The following is a 24558-nucleotide window of genomic DNA, read 5'->3' on the forward strand; positions in this document are numbered from 1 at the left end:
GTTGTGTTTTATTATGGAAAGGTTAAAGGATGTGGAACTATTATAAAATCGTGACAAAATTATTTTTACAAGGTTTTCAATGAGTCGCAAATAATTCTGAGTTTATTCAGGATTTTGCAAACTGCATGCAAATGTATACAGCTTCAAACTGGACCAAATTCTACATTGACAGGATTCAATTAGTCTATTTTTAAGCTGCATACATTTGAAAAAAAAAAGGAATAATCCTGCATTAACTCGGAGTTTATTACTTCTTATTAACCTTCACTAATTCCTCCCTCCTGTTTGGGCATCTGAGCAGTGCCTCTAAAACTATGTTGTGATCGTCCATCTACAGCACTGATCTTCTAGGAAATAGCCGATGCGACCATCTCTAATCGCTCTTGCAAGCGGACGCGTGGATTGTATGAACTGACGTCATCAGGATGCGCCGCTCATGGTTGCTAAGGAAACGGCCGTTAGTATTGTAATGGAAGAAGTAGAAGAAGAAGTGGTGGCAGCGCTGGTGTTACAGGTAGATAGAGCTGGGTGGGGATAGGAGCAGCAGTAGCGCAGCGCATCACGGTGCTGATTCGCCTTTCTTTGTTATTTGCTATTCAGGCTCACATTCGAGGCTTTCTGGTCCGCCGGAGACTCGGCAGAGTGCAGCAGGAGTATGAAGCCGTGCTGCAGGACATAGATGGGGAGGACGTGGCTTTGCAATGGGGGAAATGGTACCTTTCACCGCCACAGTTCGTACCTTTGGTGAGTGTTGTGTATGTGGGCAGCTCAACCCAGTGGTTTCATCACTACGTTGCTGGGCTGTCAGTAGCACATTTCTTGTCCATTAAAAAACAACTCAGACTTTCTACCCCATCATTTTCTGTAAATCCTGACAGATAATAGTCACCTGTGGCCTCTACTTTTGCTGATACCAGACTCGGGGCAGTTTCTAGGCTAAATTGCACCCAGGGTGAGGGTGTAATCCCCCCCCCCAGGGACTCACGAGCACATACTATGCCCTCAGTATAGGTCAATCAGGGGCAAAACCAGGATTTTCAAGGGGGGGTTCCTGAAATGTTCAATCAGGGTTCGATTCGATATGCGTTCGTTCAACGCAAATCGAATCGAATCCTGATCGGACATGTTGGATTTTATCAATTTGATCAGCGATCGCATGACAAATCGAATGGTGTAGAAGATGGGGCTGGGCATGAGAGGGATATGGAGGCTGCCATATTTATTTCAGGGGCAAAACCAGGATTTTCAAGGGGGGGTTCCTGAAATGTTCAATCAGGGTTCGATTCGATATGCGTTCGTTCAACGCAAATCGAATCGAATCCTGATCGGACATGTTGGATTTTATCAATTTGATCAGCGATCGCATGACAAATCGAATGGTGTAGAAGATGGGGCTGGGCATGAGAGGGATATGGAGGCTGCCATATTTATTTCCTTTTAAGCAATACCAGTTGCCTGGCAGCGCCTCTGCTCTATTCTGCTGCAGTAGTGTCTGAATCACACCAGTAACAAGCATGCAGCTAATCTTGTCAGATCTGACAATAATGTCAGAAACACCTGATCTGCTGCATGCTTGTTTAGTGTCTAGGGATGAAAGTATTATGCTGGGTACACACTATGAGATTTTATGGTCGATTTACTGTCAGATCGATTATTTCCAACATGTTCGATTTGCTTTCCGATCGTTTTCCGAGCATTTTCCGATCGATTTCCTATTAAAGTGCACGGAAATCAATCGGGAAATGCTCGGAAATCGATCGAAAAGCAAATCGGACATGTTGGAAATAATCGATCTGACAGTAAATCGTCCAGAAAAATCTCATAGTGTGTACCCAGCATTAGAGGCAGAGGATCAGCTGGATAGCCAGGAACCTGGTATTGCTTAAAAGGAAGTAAATATTGCAGCCTCCATTTCTCTCTCGCTTCAGTTGTCGTTAAGACAGCCACGGGCATGACTGTGTACAAAATATTGCAGCCTTCATATCTCTCTACGCTTCTGTCCGCTTCTGTGCACTTTATTTCAGCAACATGTAACATTATGTGCTGAAAAAAAAGCGGACAAAAGCGCACAAAGTGTGAATGAGGCCTAAGTGTAAGTGCTGCAGAAGATATCACTGCTATATAAACACATAATAATAATAATAATAATATGGAAGGGCATTAGACCATGACTATGATAGGATTAGAGTGTGAGCTCCTCTGAGGACAGTCAGTGACATGACAATGTACTCTGTAAAGTGCTGCAGAAGATGTCAGTGCTATATACATACTGTACATAATAATAATGTAGTAGGATTAGATTGGGAGCCCCTCTGAGGGATGGCTAAGTCACAAGACAATATACTCTGTACAGTACTGCAGAAGATGTCACACTACATAAATGCTAAATAATAATACACAAATGAGGGGGCATTTTGCAGGCTAAACTCTAAATACATATAGGGTGCATATCTGTTTTCCTTCTGTCCTGTTCATGTCACACATTTAAGAAGGAAAGAACTTGCCCTTCTCACCTCTTACACACAGTGATGGCTTATTAGTAATCACCTCTTGTCCCCCTCCCCATGTTAGATTATGCCGTTCACTGCTGCCTGGGGGTTTACTGCTGTCTGGGGAGAACAACGAAGAATGAGAAAGCCAGCCACATACATTCCCTTCCCTGGCTAATCATCTGCCCTGTCCTGACTCCTTGACCCTTCCAATAAACATATAGGAGCAGCGAGTGACAGCCAGAGGAGCTTGTGTGGCAAGGAAGGGCTGATGAATGCGGGAGTCTGACTGAGCCACACACACAGTTTTAGATTACCTGGCTAGCTGAGCTTACTGTGTGACTGTCGCTGCTGCAGTGCTCTCTCCCTGGTCTCTGCGTGGTGACATGGCAGGGCTGGATGTGGAGAGTAGCTGGCTGCCTCCCTGGGGGAAAGAAGTACATCGGGTGACCCAGCGGCAGCCGCTCCTCCTGCACACAGTGCAGTCTTCCTGGACTGGAGGAGTGTGTTTCTCCTCCTGGCTCGGCTCCATGTGCGCGCTGACAGGCGTGTGGGGGTGGGCTGGCTCGGCTGCCTCTCTTTCTATAGGCTGAAGAGAGGTGCCAGTTTCAAAATGCTGCCACTGATTTAAGAGAGAGCTGAGGGTGGAAGGGAGGGACAGAGGAAGACTCTTCTTTACTCAGCCGCCCGGAGTATCACGGCTCTCTGTAGTGAAGCGCCTATGCGCAGCAGCATCGCTGGGACAGTTGTATACATTTATACGGACGGTCTCGGCCCAGGGGGAGGTTCCAGACACCCGGAACACCCCCTTCCGTGCGCAAGTGTCAATGATGGCTAACCTTGGCACTGTAGCCGTGACAAAGCTACAAATCTCATCATGCCTCTGCCTCCCCGAGTTATGCTTACAGCTGTCAGAGTATTGCAATGCCTCATGGAGTTCCACCACAGCTGGAGTGCCAAGGTTAGCCATCACTGGTATAGGTAGTCAGGTATGGGTGTCCCCAGTATAGGTAGCCAGGCATAGGTGTCCCCAGTATAGGTAGCCAGCTGTAGGTATCCCCCAGTATAGGTAGCTAGCTATAGGTGCCCCCAGTATAGGTAGCCAGCTATAGTTGCTCCTAGTATAGGTGCCACCAGTATAGGTTAGCTAGGTATAGATGTGCCTTCAGTATAGGTATCTAGGTGTAGGTGCTGTAGGTATAGGTGCCTTCAGTATAGGTAACTAAGTAAATGTGCCTTCATTATAGGTTAGCTAGGTATAGGTGCAGCCAGTATCAGTTAGCTAGGTATAGGTGCCTTTAGTATAGGTAGCTAGGTATAGGTGCAGTTAGTATAGGTTAGCTAGGTATAGGTGCCCCCATAGGTGATTGGGGGGGGGGGGGGTGAGCCACAGCCACACTGAGACTCAGCTGGAGGGGGGGGGGGGGGGGGAGCAGACCGACTTCTCCCTATCCCTGGGGCCACCCTCCGTGCTCCCTCATCAGAGTAAGCGCAGGGAAGCCTCATATTGAGCAACTCACTTCCTTCACACTCCAATTGCCACTTACTTGCCGCTGGTCTCCTCTGCATAGCCTCGTATACACTCTCTACTTCCTGATTAGATGATTTTCTGATCTTGATTTTCTTTTAGTATTTGTTTCATGGGGGTTGAAAGTTATAGGTGTGTACTACAATTTAAAAAAATATGATTGCCTTTTTCTTCTTTATATGAGGTGAACGTCATTTCACCAGGAATGTAACAAGGTCTTATGTTTTTTTTCCAATATTGTTTAGGAAAAAGTTGGGAGGCATGGTGACACTGTTTTCCTTTTATAGGTTCTATTCAAAGATGCCCCTCTCACTGTCACTTGCACAGGAAATGGTTTACACAAAGATGCCACAGGACACACTGGGTCTTGCAGCAACAATGGAAAGGGGATACAAGCTATGGATATGGGACTTTACATGCCAGCAGCTACTGACCTAGAAGCAGAGCCCAGTGTAGCTCAGAGGGATTATCCAAATTCAGATTTCCTTCCTGCAAAGATAAATGAAGGACAAGAAAATTGCCATTTACAAGCAGACTGGGATAATGAAAGCTGGCGCCTTAAAAATGATGCTGTAGCAGGAGAACGCCAATTATCAGAGGGTGGTAGCACCAAAAGAGGAGACCTTTTACCAGAGACTGATGATCCAAAAAAGGTGTGCTACTTAGCTCAGGCTAATGCGTTAACTACTGGAGACCATCTGATAGCGAGTCATAGGCCAGAACGGGAAAGCTTCCTGCCAGAGACAGTTGTTCCAGAAAAGTTGCATCCCCACTCAGAGAAAATTGGCTCACAAATGAAACAGCCACTTGATTGCAGCATAATGTTTGTTATGGATCAGACATCTGAGAGTTTAGAGTGGACAAGAAAAAGCTCTGTTTGGAGTGACAAAACCTTGGATGCAGGTGAGAAAGTAAGAGGTCAGCTTTTTTGGGGAAAAAAATGTTCAGCATTAATTTCAGCTCTAGTATTTCTGAATAATGTTTGAATACTTTTAAGAGCATTTTGATTAAGTGAACTTTTTGTGTAAGCAACCTTGATCAAACTGTATTGCTGTGGTATCCCCTGCTTTTTGTTTCTCTTTATCATGAGAGTAGTGGGATCCAGTTGTACAATAGGGCCTCAAGTTTCATGTGCAGCTATCAGTGGCCATATATGTAGTGACCCAGTTGTTTTACCCCCATACAAAAATTAACAGATTGAGGAAAAACTGCTACTGAAAATGTTGAAGACTGATGTAAAACCATTCCGGTCGCTTGGAAATGATCTAATCAGAAAGGCTGAACAATGCAAACAAACCCCTCTTTCATTCATTGAGTATTTCAGTTTGTAGTCCACCTAATGATCCTTTTGCAGACTGTGCTCATAATGCTTTTTAATAGAGCACACACACACACTCACTCACTCACATAAAATCACTGCATATATGGTCTCACACACACTCTTATAAAATCACTGCATATATGGTCTCAAACACACTTATATAAAATCACTGCATATATGGTCACTATAAGCAGTACCCCATCTAAGCATCCATCCCCATTTTAGCTATTTAATGCTAAGCCTCTACTGCCTGCTCAGGCATTGACCTGTAAAATGTCTGGGACTCAAATTTCAGACTCGTGAAGACCTGGCTCTTTTGATTCGAAATAGTTGAGAAAAATGCATTCGCTTGAAAGTAAGCAGCTTTATAGTCCTAGATGTATACATTTCCCAGAACGTCTCAGGACAGCAACCCTGAGACTTGTCTCCCTCCAGCATTCAATGGACAGGAAGCTAGATAAAACATTTGCATATTAGATTAGATAGGGATTAGATAGGTATATACACATGGTTTCCCCTTACCCCATCAGTTGTTATCCTGTCCAGCAGGATGCTAGTGGTGGGGATTTGGCTGGCCACCCATGCTTGTTGCAGGAGCCGCGGCTTGTGTGATCCCCCTAGTCTGCGCAGGCTAGTTGTCCTCGCGCGGGATCACGCTGCACGCTAGAGCCTTCCCCAGGATACGGAAGTTCGTCGGATTCCGGAAGTCCCGCCCGCGGATCACGTGTTTGGCACCACACGTGACCAGAAGCCGGAAGCAGGAAGTCTCCTGGCCCGGCGTGCGCTCCAGAGCGGCGTTTAGCGCAGATTCCTCCTTGCTTACGGAGGTGGAGGCTGGCGTGACTTGTCGGAAAGAAAAATCTTCAGGACTGGTAGGATCTTCTGGGGCCTGTGATAAATGTGTTTTATTCTGTGGGCAGGGCAGGAATAATAGCAGGGCTATTAAACTTACTTAGTCACTTTTTTCAGTGTCTGTGACTATGGAGGCTGCCGGCGGATCTTCCTCCCAGGGCTCTGTGGAGTCAAGCTCCGTACCCTCTCTGGTATGCATCATTTGTGGTTCTATGATTCATATTAGCACTAATCAGAGGGTTCTCAGGCTGATTGATATTTTTTTTTTCTGTTTTTCTGTTTTATTATAGCCTAAAACTCGTAAAGTGGATGGGAAATCAGAAACTAGAGCTGATAAGACAGAACTTCCCAGCAGACCTGATAAAAATGACAGTGACAAACCCAAAGGCTCTGCAACTCACAAGCCCTCCAAGAAATGTGCAGTGTGCAAGGGTCACTTGTCATCATCTTCTAAACCCTTATGTCAATCCTGTACAGAGAAGGTTGTCAGAGAGGAATCGCCTTCAATGTTTAAAGACTTGAAAGGATGGATTAGAGCCGAAATTTCCTCAGCTGTGGAAACCATGAAAAGCTCGGCCGCCTCGCCACCTAGGGCAGATGGGTCAATGCCTGGCCCCTCTGGCTCTGTGGGGATTAAACAGTCAAATCCAACCCCTGCTGATAGTCCCCCTACAAAAAAGAGAAAATTAGATGTTATGCTTTCAGAAGATTCAGAAGGATCTGATGCAGGATCGGAAATTTCTTCTTTTGATGAAATTCCTTCAGAGACAGATAAGGTAGAAGAAAAGGGTAGCAAGAGTCATAAATTCGCCTTTTCTACGGACTTTATGAAAGAATTGTTAGAAGCCATGCACCAGGCAATGGGGATCACTACAGAAAAGAAAACGTTAACACCCCTAGACCAGATGTATGAAACGTTGTCAGACCCTCAGATGTCGTTTATACCGGTACACAATAGTCTTAAAGAAATCATTAAGAGAGAATGGGACAATCCTGAAAAGAGAGCCTTTTGGCCAAAATCTTTGGCCAAGAGATACCCGTATAGTGCAGAGGATCAGAAGTTTTGGGGAACCGCGCCTAAGCTGGACCCCTCTTTGTCTAAGGTGTCCAGGAGAGCGGATCTACAGTTTGAGGACTTCGGTTGCTTGAAAGATCCAATCGACAAGAAAATGGATAACATCCTAAGGAGAGCATGGGAAGCGGCGTCATTAAACTTCAAGCCGTCTGTGGCAGCTACAGCTGTGGCTAGGTCCTTGAAAGTATGGTTGATGGAAGTACAATCACAAATAGCATCTGGGATACCTAGAGGGGATATATTGAATATGTTTCCCAAGATCTTACATGCTACAAATTATTTGGCGGACGCGGCAGATGACTCGGTCCGTCTGACTGCTAGAACCACAGCTCTAGTAAATTCTGCCAGAAGAGGAGTATGGGTAAAGACCTGGCAGGGAGATACGTCGTCCAAATCTAAACTATGCGGTATCCCATGTGAAGGCAGACTTTTGTTTGGAACAAAGCTGGAAGAAACTTTGGAAAGATCTGCTGATAGTAAGAAGAACTTTCCAATTAAACGGAGGAATTTTCGTTTCAATCGCTCCTTTCGTTCATCAGGAAAACAAGAAACGGAGAATAAAAATACCCAGAAGAGAAAGTGGGTACCAAATAAGATGCAACGACCAAGAGGAAATCCGGCTTACACCAGTACGAACCCTCCATCAAAACAATGACGCCAGAATCCCGGTGGGCGGCAGACTGGCCCACTTCCTCGAAAGATGGCAGGAAACATTCCAGAGCAGTTGGCTGTTAAACATAATCTCACAGGGATACAAAATAGAGTTCATCAGGCGCCCACCAACGCAATTCTTTGTGACTCCCTCTCCAAACACTCCGGATCAGTCACAGGCACTGTTAAAAGAAGTAAACACCCTCCTGGAAAAGAGAGTCATCAGGCAAGTACCAAGATGCCAGGAAGGCCTAGGATTTTATTCCCCTGTGTTTCTCATAAAGAAACCCCAAGGCAGTTACAGATTTATCCTGAATCTGAAAAGGCTGAACAAGGCAGTACTTTACAGGAAATTCCGAATGGACAACATTCGCTCAGTGGTAAACCTACTGCAGGAAGGCTGTCTGTTAACCTCATTGGATCTCAAAGACGCATACTTGCATCTTCCGATTCATCTAGAGTCGCAACAATTCCTGAGGTTCGCAGTCCTTCTTCATGGAGAGGTAAGACATTTTCAATTTAACGCTCTCCCCTTTGGGTTATCATCAGCCCCATGGCTATTTACAAAAGTCATGGCAGAGGTTCTAGCTGTTCTGAGATTAAACTCTATTCAGATTATGGCCTACCTGGACGATTTATTAATTTGGGGTCCCTCTGTCCAATCGGTGGAACTTCAAATGAAATTTACACTGGATTTTTTGCAGTCACTTGGGTGGGTGATTAACTGGGAAAAATCATCCCTACAGCCGCAACAAAATATGGAGTTTCTTGGCTTTGAAATATGTACTGCTAATAAGAAACTTGTTTTGCCTCCCAGAAAGTCGACCATTTTACTGAATTCTGTTCTTTCTTTTCAGAGCAGGAGGATAATTTCGATAAGAAAAGCTATGGCATTACTGGGTCTGTTGACTGCATCATTCCCAGCAGTACAGTGGGGTCAACTTCACTCGAGAGAACTTCAGACCTGGATCTTATCCAAATGGGACAAACATCTATCCTCCCTAGACAAGAAGTTCCAAATTCCATGGAGTGTCAAACATTCTCTGCTATGGTGGCTAAAGACAGAGCATCTCTCCAGGGGAAACCTTTGGGATTTTCCAACCCAGGCTGTTATAACGACAGACGCAAGCTCCTGGGGTTGGGGAGCACATCTGAATACTCTTCTGGCGCAAGGGCAGTGGTCTGCTCATCTTCGCAGACGGTCTTCAAACAGCAGAGAATTGCAAGCTGTATGGGAAGCACTCCAATCATTTCAGGCTCAAATTCTCCAAACGCATGTGACTATTCGTACAGACAACAGTACAGTAGTGGCCTATCTCAACCGTCAGGGGGGTACCAGGAGCAGTGGTCTAAGATCCCAAGCATCAAAGATTCTGCATTGGGCAGAAAGGAATCTACTTTCCCTGAAAGCGTTACATCTCAAGGGGACCCTGAATTATCTAGCAGACTATCTAAGCAGACAAGATCTCTCCCAGGACGAATGGAGTCTGAACGAACAAGAGTTTCAGAGGATAGCAAATCTCTGGGGGGCCCCACAAGTAGATCTGTTTGCGAGACGAGCCAATGCGAAATGCCGTCTATTTTGTTCTCTGTGCCCGCGGGACGATCCATGGGAGGTGGATGCATTTTCAATCACCTGGAGTCATCACAAGATGTATGCCTTCCCTCCTCTGCATCTTATCTCAAGAGTGTTGAACAAGATATGTCGAGATCAAGCACAAGTAATCCTGATTGTTCCTTTCTGGCCAAAGAGACCTTGGTTTGCTCTGCTAAAACGTTTAGCTACAGATTATCTGATTCTTCCAGGTCGTCAGGATCTTCTGACACAGGGCCCAGCGCTTCATCCCAACCTGAGTCTGCTTCGGCTTTCGGCATGGAGCCTGAATGGAAAATACTAAAGGGCAAAGGGTTCTCTAATAAATTATCGGAAACACTCATTCAGAGCAGAAAGAAGGTTACGCGCCAAATATATCAGAAGGCATGGAAAACCTATAATTCATGGTGCTTGAAGAACGAGAGGGACTTGACACATTCAAATTCTGTATTAGAATTCTTACAGTGTGGATTTGAGAAAAGCCTTAGCATCAGCACTTTAAAGGTACAGGTATCGGCTTTAAGTGTCTTCCTGGAGAGAAGGTTAGCTGAGGAGTATATAATCCGGTTTTTTTAAAGCAGCAAAAAGACTTCGACCAATCGTTCAGTCAAAAATCCCTTCCTGGGATCTAAATACAGTACTACAGGCCTTATGTGAACCACCTTTTGAGCCGATTGCAGAAATATCTGAAAAACTGTTAACCCTAAAGACTGTTTTTTTGCTGGCAATAACAACTGCCTGAAGAATAGGGGAACTCCAGGCTCTTTCAATAAATGAACCTTATTGCATCATCAGCGATGACAGAATTACTCTGCGTCTAGATGTATCCTTTCTGCCGAAAGTATCCTCCAAGTTTCACAGATCCCAAGAGATTTTTCTACCATCTTTCTGTAATAACCCATCTAATCAAAACGAGAGCAAGTTGCATTGTTTAGATGTGAGAAGATGTATGATCGAGTACCTTCAACGTTCCAAATCATGGAGAAAATCTAATGCTCTCCTGGTGCTATTTGCAGGAAAATTCAAAGGCAAACAAGCTTCGAGACCAACTATTGCCAGATGGATTAAACAAGCCATTGCTTTAGCCTATGTTCATCAAGGAAGGCAGCTGGTGTCAGCAATCAAGGCACATTCAACCAGAGCAGTCTCTACTTCATGGGCAGAGAGGGCAGGAGCTACTATTGAGCAAATATGTAAAGCAGCCACCTGGTCGAGTCACAATACGTTTGTCAAACATTATAAATTAGATGTATTGTCAAATTCTGATTTATGTTTTGGCAGGAAAGTGTTGCAAGCTGTTGTCCCCCCCCTAGTTTGTTCTTGTCTGTCATCTCAGGGTTGCTGTCCTGAGACGTTCTGGGAAAGACAAAAATTACTTACGGTAATGTCTTTTCCAGAAGACGAAAGGACAGCACCCTTACTACCCACCCGGATATTTCTTATTAAAATTTATTTGAAGCATCATTCTGTGTGGAGTCTTTTTTTACAACTGATGGGGTAAGGGGAAACCATGTGTATATACCTATCTAATCCCTATCTAATCTAATATGCAAATGTTTTATCTAGCTTCCTGTCCATTGAATGCTGGAGGGAGACAAGTCTCAGGGTTGCTGTCCTTTCGTCTTCTGGAAAAGACATTACCGTAAGTAATTTTTGTCTTTTATTCATACCTGTAGCTTGTGTGTGTGTGTGTGTGTGTGTGTGTGTATATTTCTTCATCATGCTCATTGTCGTTGAACTTGTACCAGGAGATTTGCCATAAATGACTATTGTATTTCCCCCTCTCTTAGATCTCTCTTTAAAAAATCAGAAAGAACTTCAAATGCATAGGAGTCACCTAGCTATGGAAATACTATGGGTACAGCAAGCAATAGCAAGTAGAAAAAATGTAAGTCCTAGTCCCTGTAATGTGTTTTCCCTCTAGATTGTTATGTTCTGAATAACTAATGCAAACCACACACTGTGATAATGTGCAAGGCAGAACCTGCAAATGAATCATTTAAGAAATAAAATGTCACTGCAAGGAAGATGTAGAACCAGTCGGAAGAGAGAAGTTCTAGTGGTCTCACAGTCTAACAAGTCCCTTCTTGAATTGATCCAGCACTGCTCTCATCCTGTCACAGCTGCCTGCTTCCCCCTAGAGACCTCATCTGCAAATTCTATTTATGGACATTGGTCTGTTTGCTGTGTTTGATATGGCAGGGTATCTGTGATATGTCAGCAGAGTCACAGCCACACAACTTGTATGGGAAGTAATCCTGAACTGGGGCCACCTCAACTACTGTTTCACCTATCATCATCCAGGAACGATGCGCGGGTACACAAAATCAGATGCTTACCTAAAGAGAGGGAAGCCTCCGGATCCTATTGAGGCTTCCCTATCTATTCTAATGTCCCCCATTGCTGAGCGCGGGTCCCCAGAATAGCGACAAGGTATTTTTGCTAATCAGATCGGGGCCGCAGCGCCTCTTCTTTATTCATGGTTGTGCAATAGCCAACTGAGCCCGCCTGCCCATACACAGTGAGCTGGAGTCACGGGCTCCGTGCTACGTTGCATGAGCAGGCGGGCTCACGCGGCTACAGCGTGGCCATTAGTAAGGAAGTTGAGCTGCGCCCCGATTCGGAGGGGGCCACGCTCTGCGACGGGGGCTGCCGACAAGACAGGGAAGCCTCAATAGGATCCTGAGGCTTCCCTCTCTTTAGGATAAGAACTTGTTTTGAACTCAAGCTTTGGCTTGGGTTCACTTTAAAGTGAATCCGAGATAAACTTTTACTCATTGCAAAATTGTGTTCCTTTCATATACCGGTAGTTTATAAGGCATTCCTCAAGACAAATACTTTTTTGTTTTAATACTCTAATTCCCTATACACTAAACAAGCCTTGCCCACAGCTTCTCCAGAGTGCCTTGGAACTCTGAGCCTTAGTAGCAAGGGCTTATGGGAGCTCAGTCTGAGCAGCAGTAGGAGGAGGAGGAGGTTACTAGCCAGAGGCAGGGGGGAAGAGGGAGAGGGGAGTGAAGTTTACACAGGCTGAGGGCTGGAGATACAGATCAGTTTGCCTGTGTGTAATGTAACAAACAGAACATGGCAGCTCTCATTGTATCACAGGAATAAATAATCATAAATTGTTGAAGCTGTTTGCAGCTAGATTTGATGAGTACACTATCTAAACTTTAGATAAGATATATAGACAAGTTTGCTGTGAAGGAAGTGGCTTTGGCATCCTTTGCTATTTTTCTCTCGGCTGCTAGAGTGACTCTGGGGAGAGATGGAGAAGGCAGATACTTCTCCTGCTGGCAGTCAGAAGGAACCAGTGGATGGCTGAGAAGGTAAAGAGGGTTCCTTTACTATAATGCTAACCAGGCCATTTTGTAGCGCTTTGGTCCTGGTAAAGCATTAGTGGGTAGTCTGGCTAATACAACTGAAGTGAGAGTGTTATGAAGGCTGCCATTTTTAATTCCTTTTAAGCAATACTAGTTGCCTGGCTGCTCTGCTGATCCTTTGCCTCTAATACTTTTTAGCCTTAGACCCTGAACAAGCATGCAGCGGATCAGCTGTTTCTGCCTATTGTCCGATCTGACAAGATTATCTGCATGCTTGTTTCAGGTGTGATTCAGACACTACTACAGCCAAATAGACCAGGAGCACTGCCAGGCACTGGTATTGTTTGAAAGGAAATAAATATGGCAGCCTCCATTTACCTCTCACTTCAGATGCCCTTTAAAGACTAACTACTGACAGTTCATAAGTGTCACTTATGTATTTTAGGCCAATACTAATCAGCCCACTAAATATGAGGATACATCAAAGTGCTATGCCAATTCCAAATGTCAAGCTAAATAGTCTGCTTCTTCGAATAGATCTTTGTGCCATAAGTGTTTTCCTGAAACTCCTGACCCCTCAGCTGTCATGATGAAGTTTATGGAATTGATGAGATCAGATTTGAATTCCACTTTTGAGGCTTTTAGATCTGTTATGAACTTCACTGTGCAACCCTCTCCACCACCACCACCATTAGTACCGCCTCCCCTTTGGCTCAGAAGGTGCCACTGGTATCTCCTAATACCCTACCAGTCTCTCTATTAGTTTAGAAACTGGTTGTAGTTGTAGGGCCTGAAATATCAGCCAATGAACAAACCCCTGTCCCTCAGCATTTTGGGGTGTCTTCATCGGTTGATGATTCCATGGAGAAGGGAGAGGATAGACAGGAGTCGGGGTCAGAATCAGTTTCTAAAGATCCAAAACCTGTATTTCTTCACTGATGAAGACACCTCAGAAACATTTAGTGATCTATGATGCAGAACAGATTGCTGAAACTGCCCCTGCTAGTTCTGCTCGGGATGATATGTATCAGGGCCTTAAAGGCATGCAGGGTAGAACTTTACCAGTGTATCCTTCCCTGAAAAAGATTATACTATCTCATTGGAATGACCCAGAAAAATGCATTTATATTTCTGGATCCTTCAAAAGGAAATACCCATCCAAAGAGGATGATTCTGCCTTCTGGACTAAGTATCCAAAGTTAGATGCAGCTCTGTTAAAATCTCAGCCATCCAGGAGAAAGTGGTCTTACAATGTGGGCAAGGGAAAATCCTCTTTCCTGTTTTCCCAAACCAGCCTCGGCCAATACTTCTGAAAAACAAGGACCGGGGGGGAAGGCTACTCCATTTTCTACCAGAATGGAAAATTATCACTCTAAATCCTTTTATTCTAGAATTATTAGAGACAAGATACAGAATAGAGTTTGCCCCAAAACAAAATTTGTGGTAATGAGTCTTACCAAGGAAACAGACAAGACCAATGCTCTGAAGGATTCCATCAATTCACTGATAGCTCAGCAGGCAATATCCAGAGTTCTAACATCCCAGTATTTTCAGGGGTTCTATTCCAGAGTTTTCATGATCAAAAAAACCTTCTGGAAAATTCAGAATGATTTTGAACCTTAAAGAAAAACTGCATTTGAAAAAAAGGGCCCCTGGGGGGTGCTTACCGCAGGAGAGGGAAGCCTCTGGATCCGATCGATGCTTCCCCCGTCCCACGGTGGTCTTGCTGGGCCACTCCGAACGGCGGCCCTGTAAATATTTACCTGCCCCAGCACAGGTGCAGTAGCGGCTCTCAGCTCAGGCGGACTTAGCCAATCCCAGTCGGGTCCGCTCTACTGCGCAGACGTAAGTCGCCTGCGCAGTAGAGAGGCCCCGACTGGGAACGACTATTTCCACCTGATCCGAGCCGCTACTGCACCTGTGCTTGAGCTGGGGAAGGTAAATATTGCAGCGCCACAGCCTGACAAATTGTTGGCTGTGGCTTCGGAGGGGCACATAGAGACCACCGTGAAACGGGGAACAGAGGTCCGGTGGTAAGTACCCCCCAGGGGCACTTTTTTTTTCAATACAGAATCTCTTTAAAGGATACCAGAGCCGAAGGGCTCTGGTGAAAATGGAATGTGCAGTGGGTAGAGGGTTAAAAGCAAATACCGAACTTACCATGCCTCCCATTCCCCTCCGTGTTCTCCTACAATCAGTGCCGTTCTCACTGGTGACTCCAAACCTGGACATACTGCACCGCGCATGCACATTGTCTGTTCTGCTCCCCTATGGCTGCACAGGACAGGAGCACACTCGCTCCTGCGTCCCGGTGTGCGTTGTCTTCTTGAAAGATCCTGCCCTGGGGCAGCTTCAGCTTTGTCACTGATTCCTGGACATTGGTCTCCAGAATCTGCTGATACTGAGTGGAATCAATGTGTCCCTCAACTTTGACAAGATTCCCAGTCCCTGCACTGACCACACAGCCCCACAGCATGATGGAAACACTACCATATTTTATTGTACAGGATCTCCTCAAAAAATTAGCATATTGTGATAAAGTTTATTATTTTCTGTAATGTACTGATAAACATTAGACTTTCATATATTTTAGATTCAAATACACACAACTGAAGTAGGTCAAGCCTTTTATTGTTTTAATAGTGATGATTTTGGCATACAGCTTATGAAAACCAAAATTTCCTATCTCAAAAAATTAGCATATTTCATCCGACCAATAAAAGAAAAGTGTTTTTAAAACAAAAAAAGTCAACCTTTAAAATAATTATGTTCAGTTATGCACTCAATACTTGGTCGGGAATCCTTTTGCAGAAATGACTGCTTCAATGCGGCGTGGCATGGAGGAAATCAGCCTGTGGCACTGCTCAGGTGTTATGGAGGCCCAGGATGCTTCGATAGTGGCCTTAAGCTCATCCAGAGTGTTGGGTCTTGCGTCTCTCAACTTTCTCTTCACAATATCCCACAGATTCTCTATGGGGTTCAGGTCAGGAGAGTTGGCAGGCCAATTGAGCACAGTAATACCATGGTCAGTAAACCATTTACCAGTGGTTTTGGCACTGTGAGCAGGTGCCAGGTCGTGCTGAAAAATGAAATCTTCATCTCCATAAAGCTTTTCAGCAGATGGAAGCATGAACCCACTTTTGAACCAGAAACAGTGGCAGAAGCGCCTGACCTGGGCTACAGAGAAGCAGCACTGGCCTGTTGCTCAGTGGTCCGAAGTACTTTTTTCGGATGAAAGCAACTTTTACATGTCATTCGGAAATCATGGTGCCAGAGTCTGGAGGAAGACCGGGGAGAGGGAAATGACAAAATGCCTGAAGTCCAGTGTCAAGCACCCACAGTCAGTGATGGTCTGGGGTGCCATGTCAGCTGCTGGTGTTGGTCCACTGTGTTTTATCAAGGGCAGGGTCAATGCAGCTAACTATCAGGAGAATTTGGAGCACTTCATGCTTCCATCTGCTGAAAAGCTTTATGGAGATGATTTCATTTTTCAGCACGACCTGGCACTTGCTCACAGTGCCAAAACCGCTGGTAAATGGTTTACTGACCATGGTATTACTGTGCTCAATTGGCCTGCCAACTCTCCTGACCTAAACCCCATAGAGAATCTGTGGGATATTGTGAAGAGAAAGTTGAGAGACGCAAGACCCAACACTCTGGATAAGCTTAAAGGAATACTTAAGTCTGATTGCCTCCATGCCACGCCGCATTGAAGCAGTCATTTCTGCAAAAGGATTCCCGACCAAGTATGGAGTGCATAACTGAACATAATTATTTGAAGGTTGACTTCTTTTGTTTTAAAAAAACACTTTTTACTTTTATTGGTCGGATGAAATATGCTAATTTTTTGAGATAGGAAATTTTGGTTTTCATGAGTTGTATGCCAAAATCATCAATATTAAAACAATAAAAGGCTTGACCTACTTCAGTTGTGTGTAATGAATCTAAAATATATGAAAGTCTAATGTTTATCAGTACATTACAGAAAATAATGAACTTTATCACAATATGCTAATTTTTTGAGAAGATCCTGTAGGTAGCAGATGTTTTTCTTGGAATGGTGTGTTGTTTTTCCTCCATGCATAACGTCGCTTGTTATGCCAAAATAACTCAATTTTAGTTTCATCAGTCCACAACACCTTATTCCAAAATGAAGCTGGCTTGTCCAAATGTGCTTTAGAATACTTTAAGCGGCTCTGTTTGTGCTGTGGGCGGAGAAAATGCTTCTTCTGCATCACTCTCGCATACAGCATCTTTTTGTGTAAAGTGCGGCGAATGGTTGAACGATGCACAGTGACTCCACTGCAGCAAGATGATGTTGTAGGTCTTTGGTGCTGGTCTGTGGGTTGACTCTGACTTTTCTCACCATTCGTTGCTTCTGTTTATCTGAGATTTTTCTTGGTCTGCCACTTCAAGCCTTAACTTGAACTGAGCCTGTGGTCTTCCGTTTCCTCCGTATGTTCCTAACTGTGGAAACAGACGGCTGCAATCTCTGAGACCGCTTTCTGTATCCTTCCCCTAAAACATGATGATGAATAATCTTTATCTTCAGGTCATTTGAGAGTTGTTTTGAGACCCCCATGTTGCTACTCTTCAGAGAAACTTAAGAGGAGGGAACTTTCAATTAATCCCCTTTACTCTCTCATAATTGGATTCACCTGTATATGTAGGTCAGGGGTCACTGAGCTTACCAAGCCAATTTGAGTTCCAATAATTAGTTCTAAGGGTTTTGGAATCAATAAAATTACGCACCTGCCTAATTTTATTTAAACAATTATTGCACACTTTCTGTAAATCCAATAAACTTCATTCATTTTGCAGTATGTGGTTAAAGCCCTTTTGGGTGAGATTTCTTGCATCTAGTACATACATTGCTTGTAGACAGACTTGTGCTAGACATATGGATGGTTCTGGCTTTTGTTGGAGCTAGTGACCAGGAAAAGAACTACAGTTTAGGGAGTGAAGTATTTCACTCTTTTACTACAGCATATGTATTTATTTAAAAAAAAATGCAATAGTTGATGCAATGCTCAGTAGCCTTCCATGTTAAATGCAGATTGTCTAACATGGCTTGTCTTCTTCAGTATCTAATGGTAAGACAGAGGCTGGGAATCCAGAACTGATGAGGATACTACTCTGAAAGACTCGTGTTCCTCAGTGCTCCTGCATTTATCTCACTGAGCAATGAACTGCAATGCAAAGACCTGCTGAAATTACTGGTGGACTACACATCCTGTATAGAGGGCATTTTTTTTCTTAATAAGACATTTCACTCTAATAAAAGTTGATGTATTTAAAATATGTATGTGTCCAGTTTACTTTCTACTGATCATACACAGTAGGACTAATTCAGTAAAGAATTAGATTTACGTAATGTAAATTCCTATCTACCATCTCAAAGAGGAAGTTTACCGAAAAGTAGTAGTAGATGGAAAATAATAAATCCGTACAGTATACTACTTTTCTCATTTCTACTCTATCAATTATTACAAGCCCTTATTTGCAAAAATATCAGTCATACACCCTCATGCCATACATATTTAAAAAGCTGAGTTCCTAAGGTAACAATTTCTGTATTCTTTTTTCATTTCTATCCCCCCCCCCCCCCCTTCTTTTTAAGTGTTTTTATTTTGGTACAGAGTGTAGAAAAATAACAATTTTATTACAGTACTTTTGATTTGGTTTGATTTGGTTAAAAAGAATTCAAATGACATAGGCCCTAATACACCTACATTCTATTCTCTTGCTTGTCATGGTTAAAATGATACCCTGTATATGCCTAATCGGATAGCTTTTTGGGCACACAGCATTTTCACCCAATGTAATGGTGTAATTTGTGCTTAGCAAAGCCCCTGGAGCATCAGACCATTTGATAAGTCACAAGTGTCACCATTCCGAAAACGAGAGACCCAGCCCTACTCAGATATTGGTATTTTTAAACATTTGGACTTTATGCAATTTTGCTGAAATTTGACCAGAACTTTGTGACTACAAAAAATTCACATGACATAGGCCTCAGCTCTAAAACACCCCAAATTCTATTTTGCTTGTCACGATTGAAATGATACCCCATGTACATATTCATATACCATTTTGGGCACACAGCAGAATGTTAATGAGTAGCACTAATGGCTTTTTTTTTTAAGGTCTATATTTTTTAGGCGCTAATTGTTACAATAAAGCCCAGTACACACATTTAGTTTTGATTAGCCAGTTCTACCACCTCCATATAGTATAAGACAAACAAATTGTGAATACTTGGAACAGATTATGTAGGCAAGCTCTCATACTACTTGGGGGTACAACAAGGTCTCTTAACATAAACACAAACACATTGATACTCAGACAAAAAAATGACACTGATAGTCCAATATAGTGTAGTACGTTCTAGAATATGGAATATAGTGGAAGAGTACAAAGAAATATACGCACAAACCAGGGTTGCCTCCAAGGCAACCACTGTACAGGCAGGCGGGAAGATTGTCCTGTCCCCACTCAGGATTAAGAAGTTGCTCTCTGTAGATCGGAAAAGAAAAAGGGGGATCCCCTCCACCAAGGGTGGATACAAGGCTATGTAATAAACAGGCGCCAGAAGAATAAAAACAATATCTAAAAATGTTACCGGTAATGCTTGGGAGGCAGTGGTGGACTTACCTCCTATAAGCAGACTCTAAAGACTGTGAATTAATCAAAATAACAATTTGACATACTCCACAGGAGTTATTTTGATTAATCAATTGTTATTTTGATGAATTCATAAACCTGGCCATGTTGCCTGCTTTCTTGTATAAAACAAATGTGTTGTGTATGGATACCTCCACTTTCTTGTACAAGACCTTACTTGTGTGATCTATACGGTAAGAAGCCAACATTTCAACAGCCAAGTCTACAGCCACCATGTACTTGTAGTCTTGGCTACTGCTTTCAACACCCAGACCTTATGGTTGTCATAGCCTCTGAATGGATGGTACTTAAAATCGGTACATCAGATGCTACTGCAGCCAAAAAGATCAGCAGGGCTGTCAGGCAACTGGTATTGTTTAAAGGGGTTGTGTGAAGGGGTTAAAAAAACAAAAACACGACACCTGGGGCTTCTATCAGGCTCCCTGCAGCTGTCATGTCCTGCGCCGTCCTCCTACTATCCTCCAGTCCCCGCTGCCAGTCTTGGTCTAATTATGCATCTATCTAGACTGCGGCTGCATGGCCGCGCTCGCTCCCGCGGGTGTCATGGGAGCTTACTGCGCAGGCGCAGTACAAGAAAACTTTGTACTGCGCCTGCGCAGTAAGCTCCCGATGATGCGCGCGGGAGCGAGTACTATTCGTCTAGTTAGACGCATTTAAGACCGGGACTGCTGGCGGGGAACCAAGGATCGTAGGAGGACGGTGTGGTACATAACAGCTGCAGGGGGCCGATAGAAGCCCCAGGTAAGTGTCGGTTTTCGTTTTTTTAACCCCTTCACAGAACCCCTTTTTAAAAGGAAATAAATATGGCAGCCTCCATATACTTCTTCCTTCATATTCTCTTTAAAGAGAACCCGAGGTGGGATTTACTTATGTTAGTGGGGCACAGAGGCTGGTTGTGCACACTAACACCAGCCTCTGTTGCCTCGTGTGCCTCCAGGACCCCCCTGCGCGCCGCTATACCCCCCGCAGTGCTAGCGACACACAGCGTGTCGCCAGCACAATGTTTACCAGTGCCGTGTCTGTTAGCGCCGCTCCCCCGCCTCCTCTGTATCGGCGCTACCCGCCCGCGTCCCTTCCCTCCCGCTGATTGGAGGGAAGGGACGCGGGCGGGTAGCGCCGATATTGAGGAGGCGGGGGAGCGGTGCTGACTGACACCGCATAGGTAAACATTGTGCTGGCGACACGCTGTGTGTCAGTTACGTTATAGAACGGACTCAGGTTCAAAGATGAGGAAGAAGAGTGCAGTCTTATAGTATCAAAACTTTGTAGAAAAACTTTATTAACACATATCAAAAAACATTAAAATGGTTTCTTCAATTCCACATAATTGATCTCCATATAATCAATAATATATCAAAAAGCATCAAGAAATTGAAACTGATGAAACTGGTAATGCTGTAATCTGGCTTGGCTTGATTGTATCCTTAACCACTTCAGGACCACAGTCTTTCTACCCCTTAAGGACCAGGCACTTTTTTTCCATTCAGACCACTGCAGCTTTCAAGGTTTATTGCTCGCTCATACAACCTACCACCTAAATGAATTTTACCTCCTTTTCTTGTCACTAATAAAGCTTTCTTTTGGTGCTATTTGATTGCTCCTGCGATTTTTACTTTTTATTATATTCATCAAAAAAGACATGAATTTTGGCAAAAAAATGATTTTTTTAACTTTCTGTGCTGACATTTTTCAAATAAAGTAAAATTTCTGTATACATGCAGCGGGAAAAATGTGGACAAACATGTTTTGGATAAAAAAAAACCCCATTCAGTGTATATTTATTGGTTTGGGTAAAAGTTATAGCGTTTACAAACTATGGTGCAAAAAGTGAATTTTCCCATTTTCAAGCATCTATGACTTTTCTGACCCCCTGTCATGTTTCATGAGGGGCTAGAATTCTAGGATAGTATAAATACCCCCCAAATGACCCCATTTTGGAAAGAAGACATCCCAAAGTATTCACTGAGAGGCATAGTGAGTTCATAGAAGATATTATTTTTTGTCACAAGTAAGCGGAAAATGACATTTTGTGACAAAAAAAAGAAAAAAAAAAAAGTTTCCATTTCTTCTAACTTGCGACAAAAAAAAAATGAAATCTGCCACGGACTCACCATGCCCCTCTCTGAATACCTTGAAGTGTCTACTTTTCAAAATGGGGTCATTTGTGGGGTGTGTTTACTGTCCTGACATTTTGGGGGTGCTAAATTGTAAGCACCCCTGTAAAGCCTAAAGGTGCTCATTGGACTTTGGACCCCTTAGCGCAGTTAGGCTGCAAAAAAGTGCCACACATGTGGTATTGCCGTACTCAGTAGAAGTAGTATAATGTGTTTTGGGGTGTATTTTTACACATACCCATGCTGGGTGGGAGAAATATCTCTGTAAATGACAATTTTTTCATTTTTTTTACACACAATTGTCCATTTACAGAGTTATTTCTCCCACCCAGCATGGGTATGTGTAAAAATACACCACAAAACACATTATACTACTTCTCCCGAGTACGGCGATACCACATGTGTGGCACTTTTTTGCACCCTAACTGCGCTAAAGGGCCCAAAGTCCAATGAGTACCTTTAGGATTTCACAGGTCATTTTGCAACATTTGGTTTCAAGACTACTCCTCACGGTTTAGGGCCCCTAAAATGCCAGGGCAGTATAGGAACCCCACAAATGACCCCATTTTAGAAAGAAGACACCCCAAGGTATTCCGTTAGGAGTATGGTGAGTTCATAGAAGATTTTATTTTTTGTCACAAGTTAGCGGAACATGACACTTTGTGGAAAAAAACAATTAAAATCAATTTCCGCTAACTTGTGACAAAAAAATAAAATCTTCTATGAACTCCCCATACTCCTAACTGAATACCTTGGGGTGTCTTCTTTCTAAAATGGGGTCATTTGTGGGGTTCCTATACTGCCCTGGCATTTTAGGGTCCCTAAACCGTGAGGAGTAGTCTGGAAATCAAATTCCGCAAAATGACCTGTGAAATCCTAAAGGTACTCATTGGACTTTGGGCCCTTTAGCGCAGTTAGGGTGCAAAAAAGTGCCACACATGTGGTATTGCCGTACTCGGGAGAAGTAGTATAATGTGTTTTGGGGTGTATTTTTACACATACCCATGCTGGGTGGGAGAAATAACTCTGTAAGTGGACAATCGTGTGTAAAAAAAATCAAAAGATTGTCATTTACAGAGGTATTTCTCCCACCCAGCATGGGTATGTGTAAAAATACACCACCAAACACATTATACTACTTCTCCCGAGTACGGCAATACCACATGTGTGGCACTTTTTTGCACCCTAACTGCGCTAAAGGGCCCAAAGTCCAATGAGTACCTTTAGGATTTCACAGGTCATTTTGCGGAATTTGATTTTCAGACTACTCCTCACGGTTTAGGGCCCCTAAAATGCCAGGGCAGTATAGGAACCCCACAAATGACCCCATTTTAGAAAGAAGACACCCCAAGGTATTCCGTTAGGAGTATGGTGAGTTCATAGAAGATTTTATTTTTTGTCACAAGTTAGCGGAACATGACACTTTGTGGGAAAAAACAATTAAAATCAATTTCCGCTAACTTGTGACAAAAGGAAGGCGTCTGCCAGGACATAGGAGCTGCCGCCCCAAAAATCCAAACCCACCAGCTCGTATGCCCTGGCAAACCTGATTTATCCATTCACACTGATCGATGTGGATGAACAAATCATTGCCAGAGTTCTTTTTTGATACAAAGTGTTTGCCAAAGCATATGAATCCCCAACACCACTCCTCGGCCCATATGCCTCGGCAAACATATCTTTTTGACTGCGGAGGAGAAATCTCGTCCTGCAGCGCTACATGCACCGACTTGTGTGTAAGCTGACAGACGCGCAATGTTCTGTCAGGATGCACCATCAGTGCTGCAGCTGATTGGTCGGTCTGGATAGAAAAAAAGACAAAACAATACAAAAAGGAGGGGAAGGCGTCTGCCAGGACATAGGAGCTGCCGCCCCAAAAATCCAAACCCACCAGCTCGTATGCCCTGGCAAACCTGATTTATCCATTCACACCGATCGATGTGGATGAACAAATCATTGCCAGAGTTCTTTTTTGATACAAAGTGTTTGCCAAAACATATGAATCCCCAACACCACTCCTCGGCCCATATGCCTCGGTAAACGTATCTTTTTGACTGCGGAGGAGAAATCTCGTCCTGCAGCGCTGCATGCACCGACTTGTGTGTAAGCTGACAGACGCGCAACGTTCTGTCAGGATGCACCATCAGTACTGCAGCTGGTTAGTCGTTCGCTCGGTCCACCTGGAAGGTTATTGGATGGAAAAAGAGAAAAAAAACCCCCAAAAAACAAGCAAGCAGCAAAGCAATTACTTCATTAACATTAATAACCTTTGAACTTTTTTAATAAAAAACTTAACATTGCAAACCAAACATTAACTTCTTTGCTTACCTGTTTTTTGTTTTTTTTTAACTTACCTCCCGAGGACAAACCTCTCCTCCCCCATGGAACAATGTGCGAAGTGCAAATCGCACAGAGTTGTGGCGAAATACATTACGCAATTTGTCCCAAGTGAAAGGAGAGGTTTCTGGCAGCCCTGTGTATTAGGGTCTCTGGAAACCCGATGTTTGGTTTCACACTGCATATTGACATATCCGGTGGGTCAAGCCCGCCGCACCGTATCGTCCAAAACAGACCTTCAGGCAATACCACAAGAGTAGCATTCGGCCTAGTAATGAACTGCGTCGCCATAGACTAACATGACTTCCGCGCCGATCGATATTGCCACAGAAGCCACGCAGTAACGTAGGCATGCACTAGCGTTAAGTCAAGCACTTCCGGCGTAGGGGGGGACCGCAAAGTGTGACTTTTGCTAGGCATTTTGCCCTAACGCATCGCAGCAGTGTGAAATAGCACGGAGAGACCCTTGTGTGCCTACCGCTGTGTGTGGAGTTCCCTACTCTCTAATAGTGTACCTGCTCATGGTACCTCTCAAAACACTCCCCTAGGCATAGGCCAGGCTGGTCAGGACAGGTGGGACAATAAACAGT

General features: G+C 43.9%; 1 protein-coding gene across 1 annotated transcript; it reads left to right on the plus strand.

The window, feature by feature from the left end:
- The first annotated feature begins 420 nt into the window (after nucleotides 1–420).
- IQCC (IQ motif containing C) lies at nucleotides 421–18134 on the plus strand. The gene is made up of 5 exons (XM_068265399.1): nucleotides 421–514; nucleotides 601–744; nucleotides 4305–4920; nucleotides 11301–11398; nucleotides 17918–18134. Exons 1-5 carry the CDS (start codon nucleotides 437–439, stop codon nucleotides 17954–17956), a joined length of 975 nt encoding a protein of 324 aa, XP_068121500.1. The 5' UTR covers nucleotides 421–436; the 3' UTR covers nucleotides 17957–18134.
- Nucleotides 18135–24558: the final 6424 nt, after the last annotated feature.

The sequence above is a fragment of the Hyperolius riggenbachi genome, chromosome 2 (genome assembly GCF_040937935.1).
Source record: "Hyperolius riggenbachi isolate aHypRig1 chromosome 2, aHypRig1.pri, whole genome shotgun sequence".
Taxonomy (NCBI): domain Eukaryota; kingdom Metazoa; phylum Chordata; class Amphibia; order Anura; family Hyperoliidae; genus Hyperolius; species Hyperolius riggenbachi.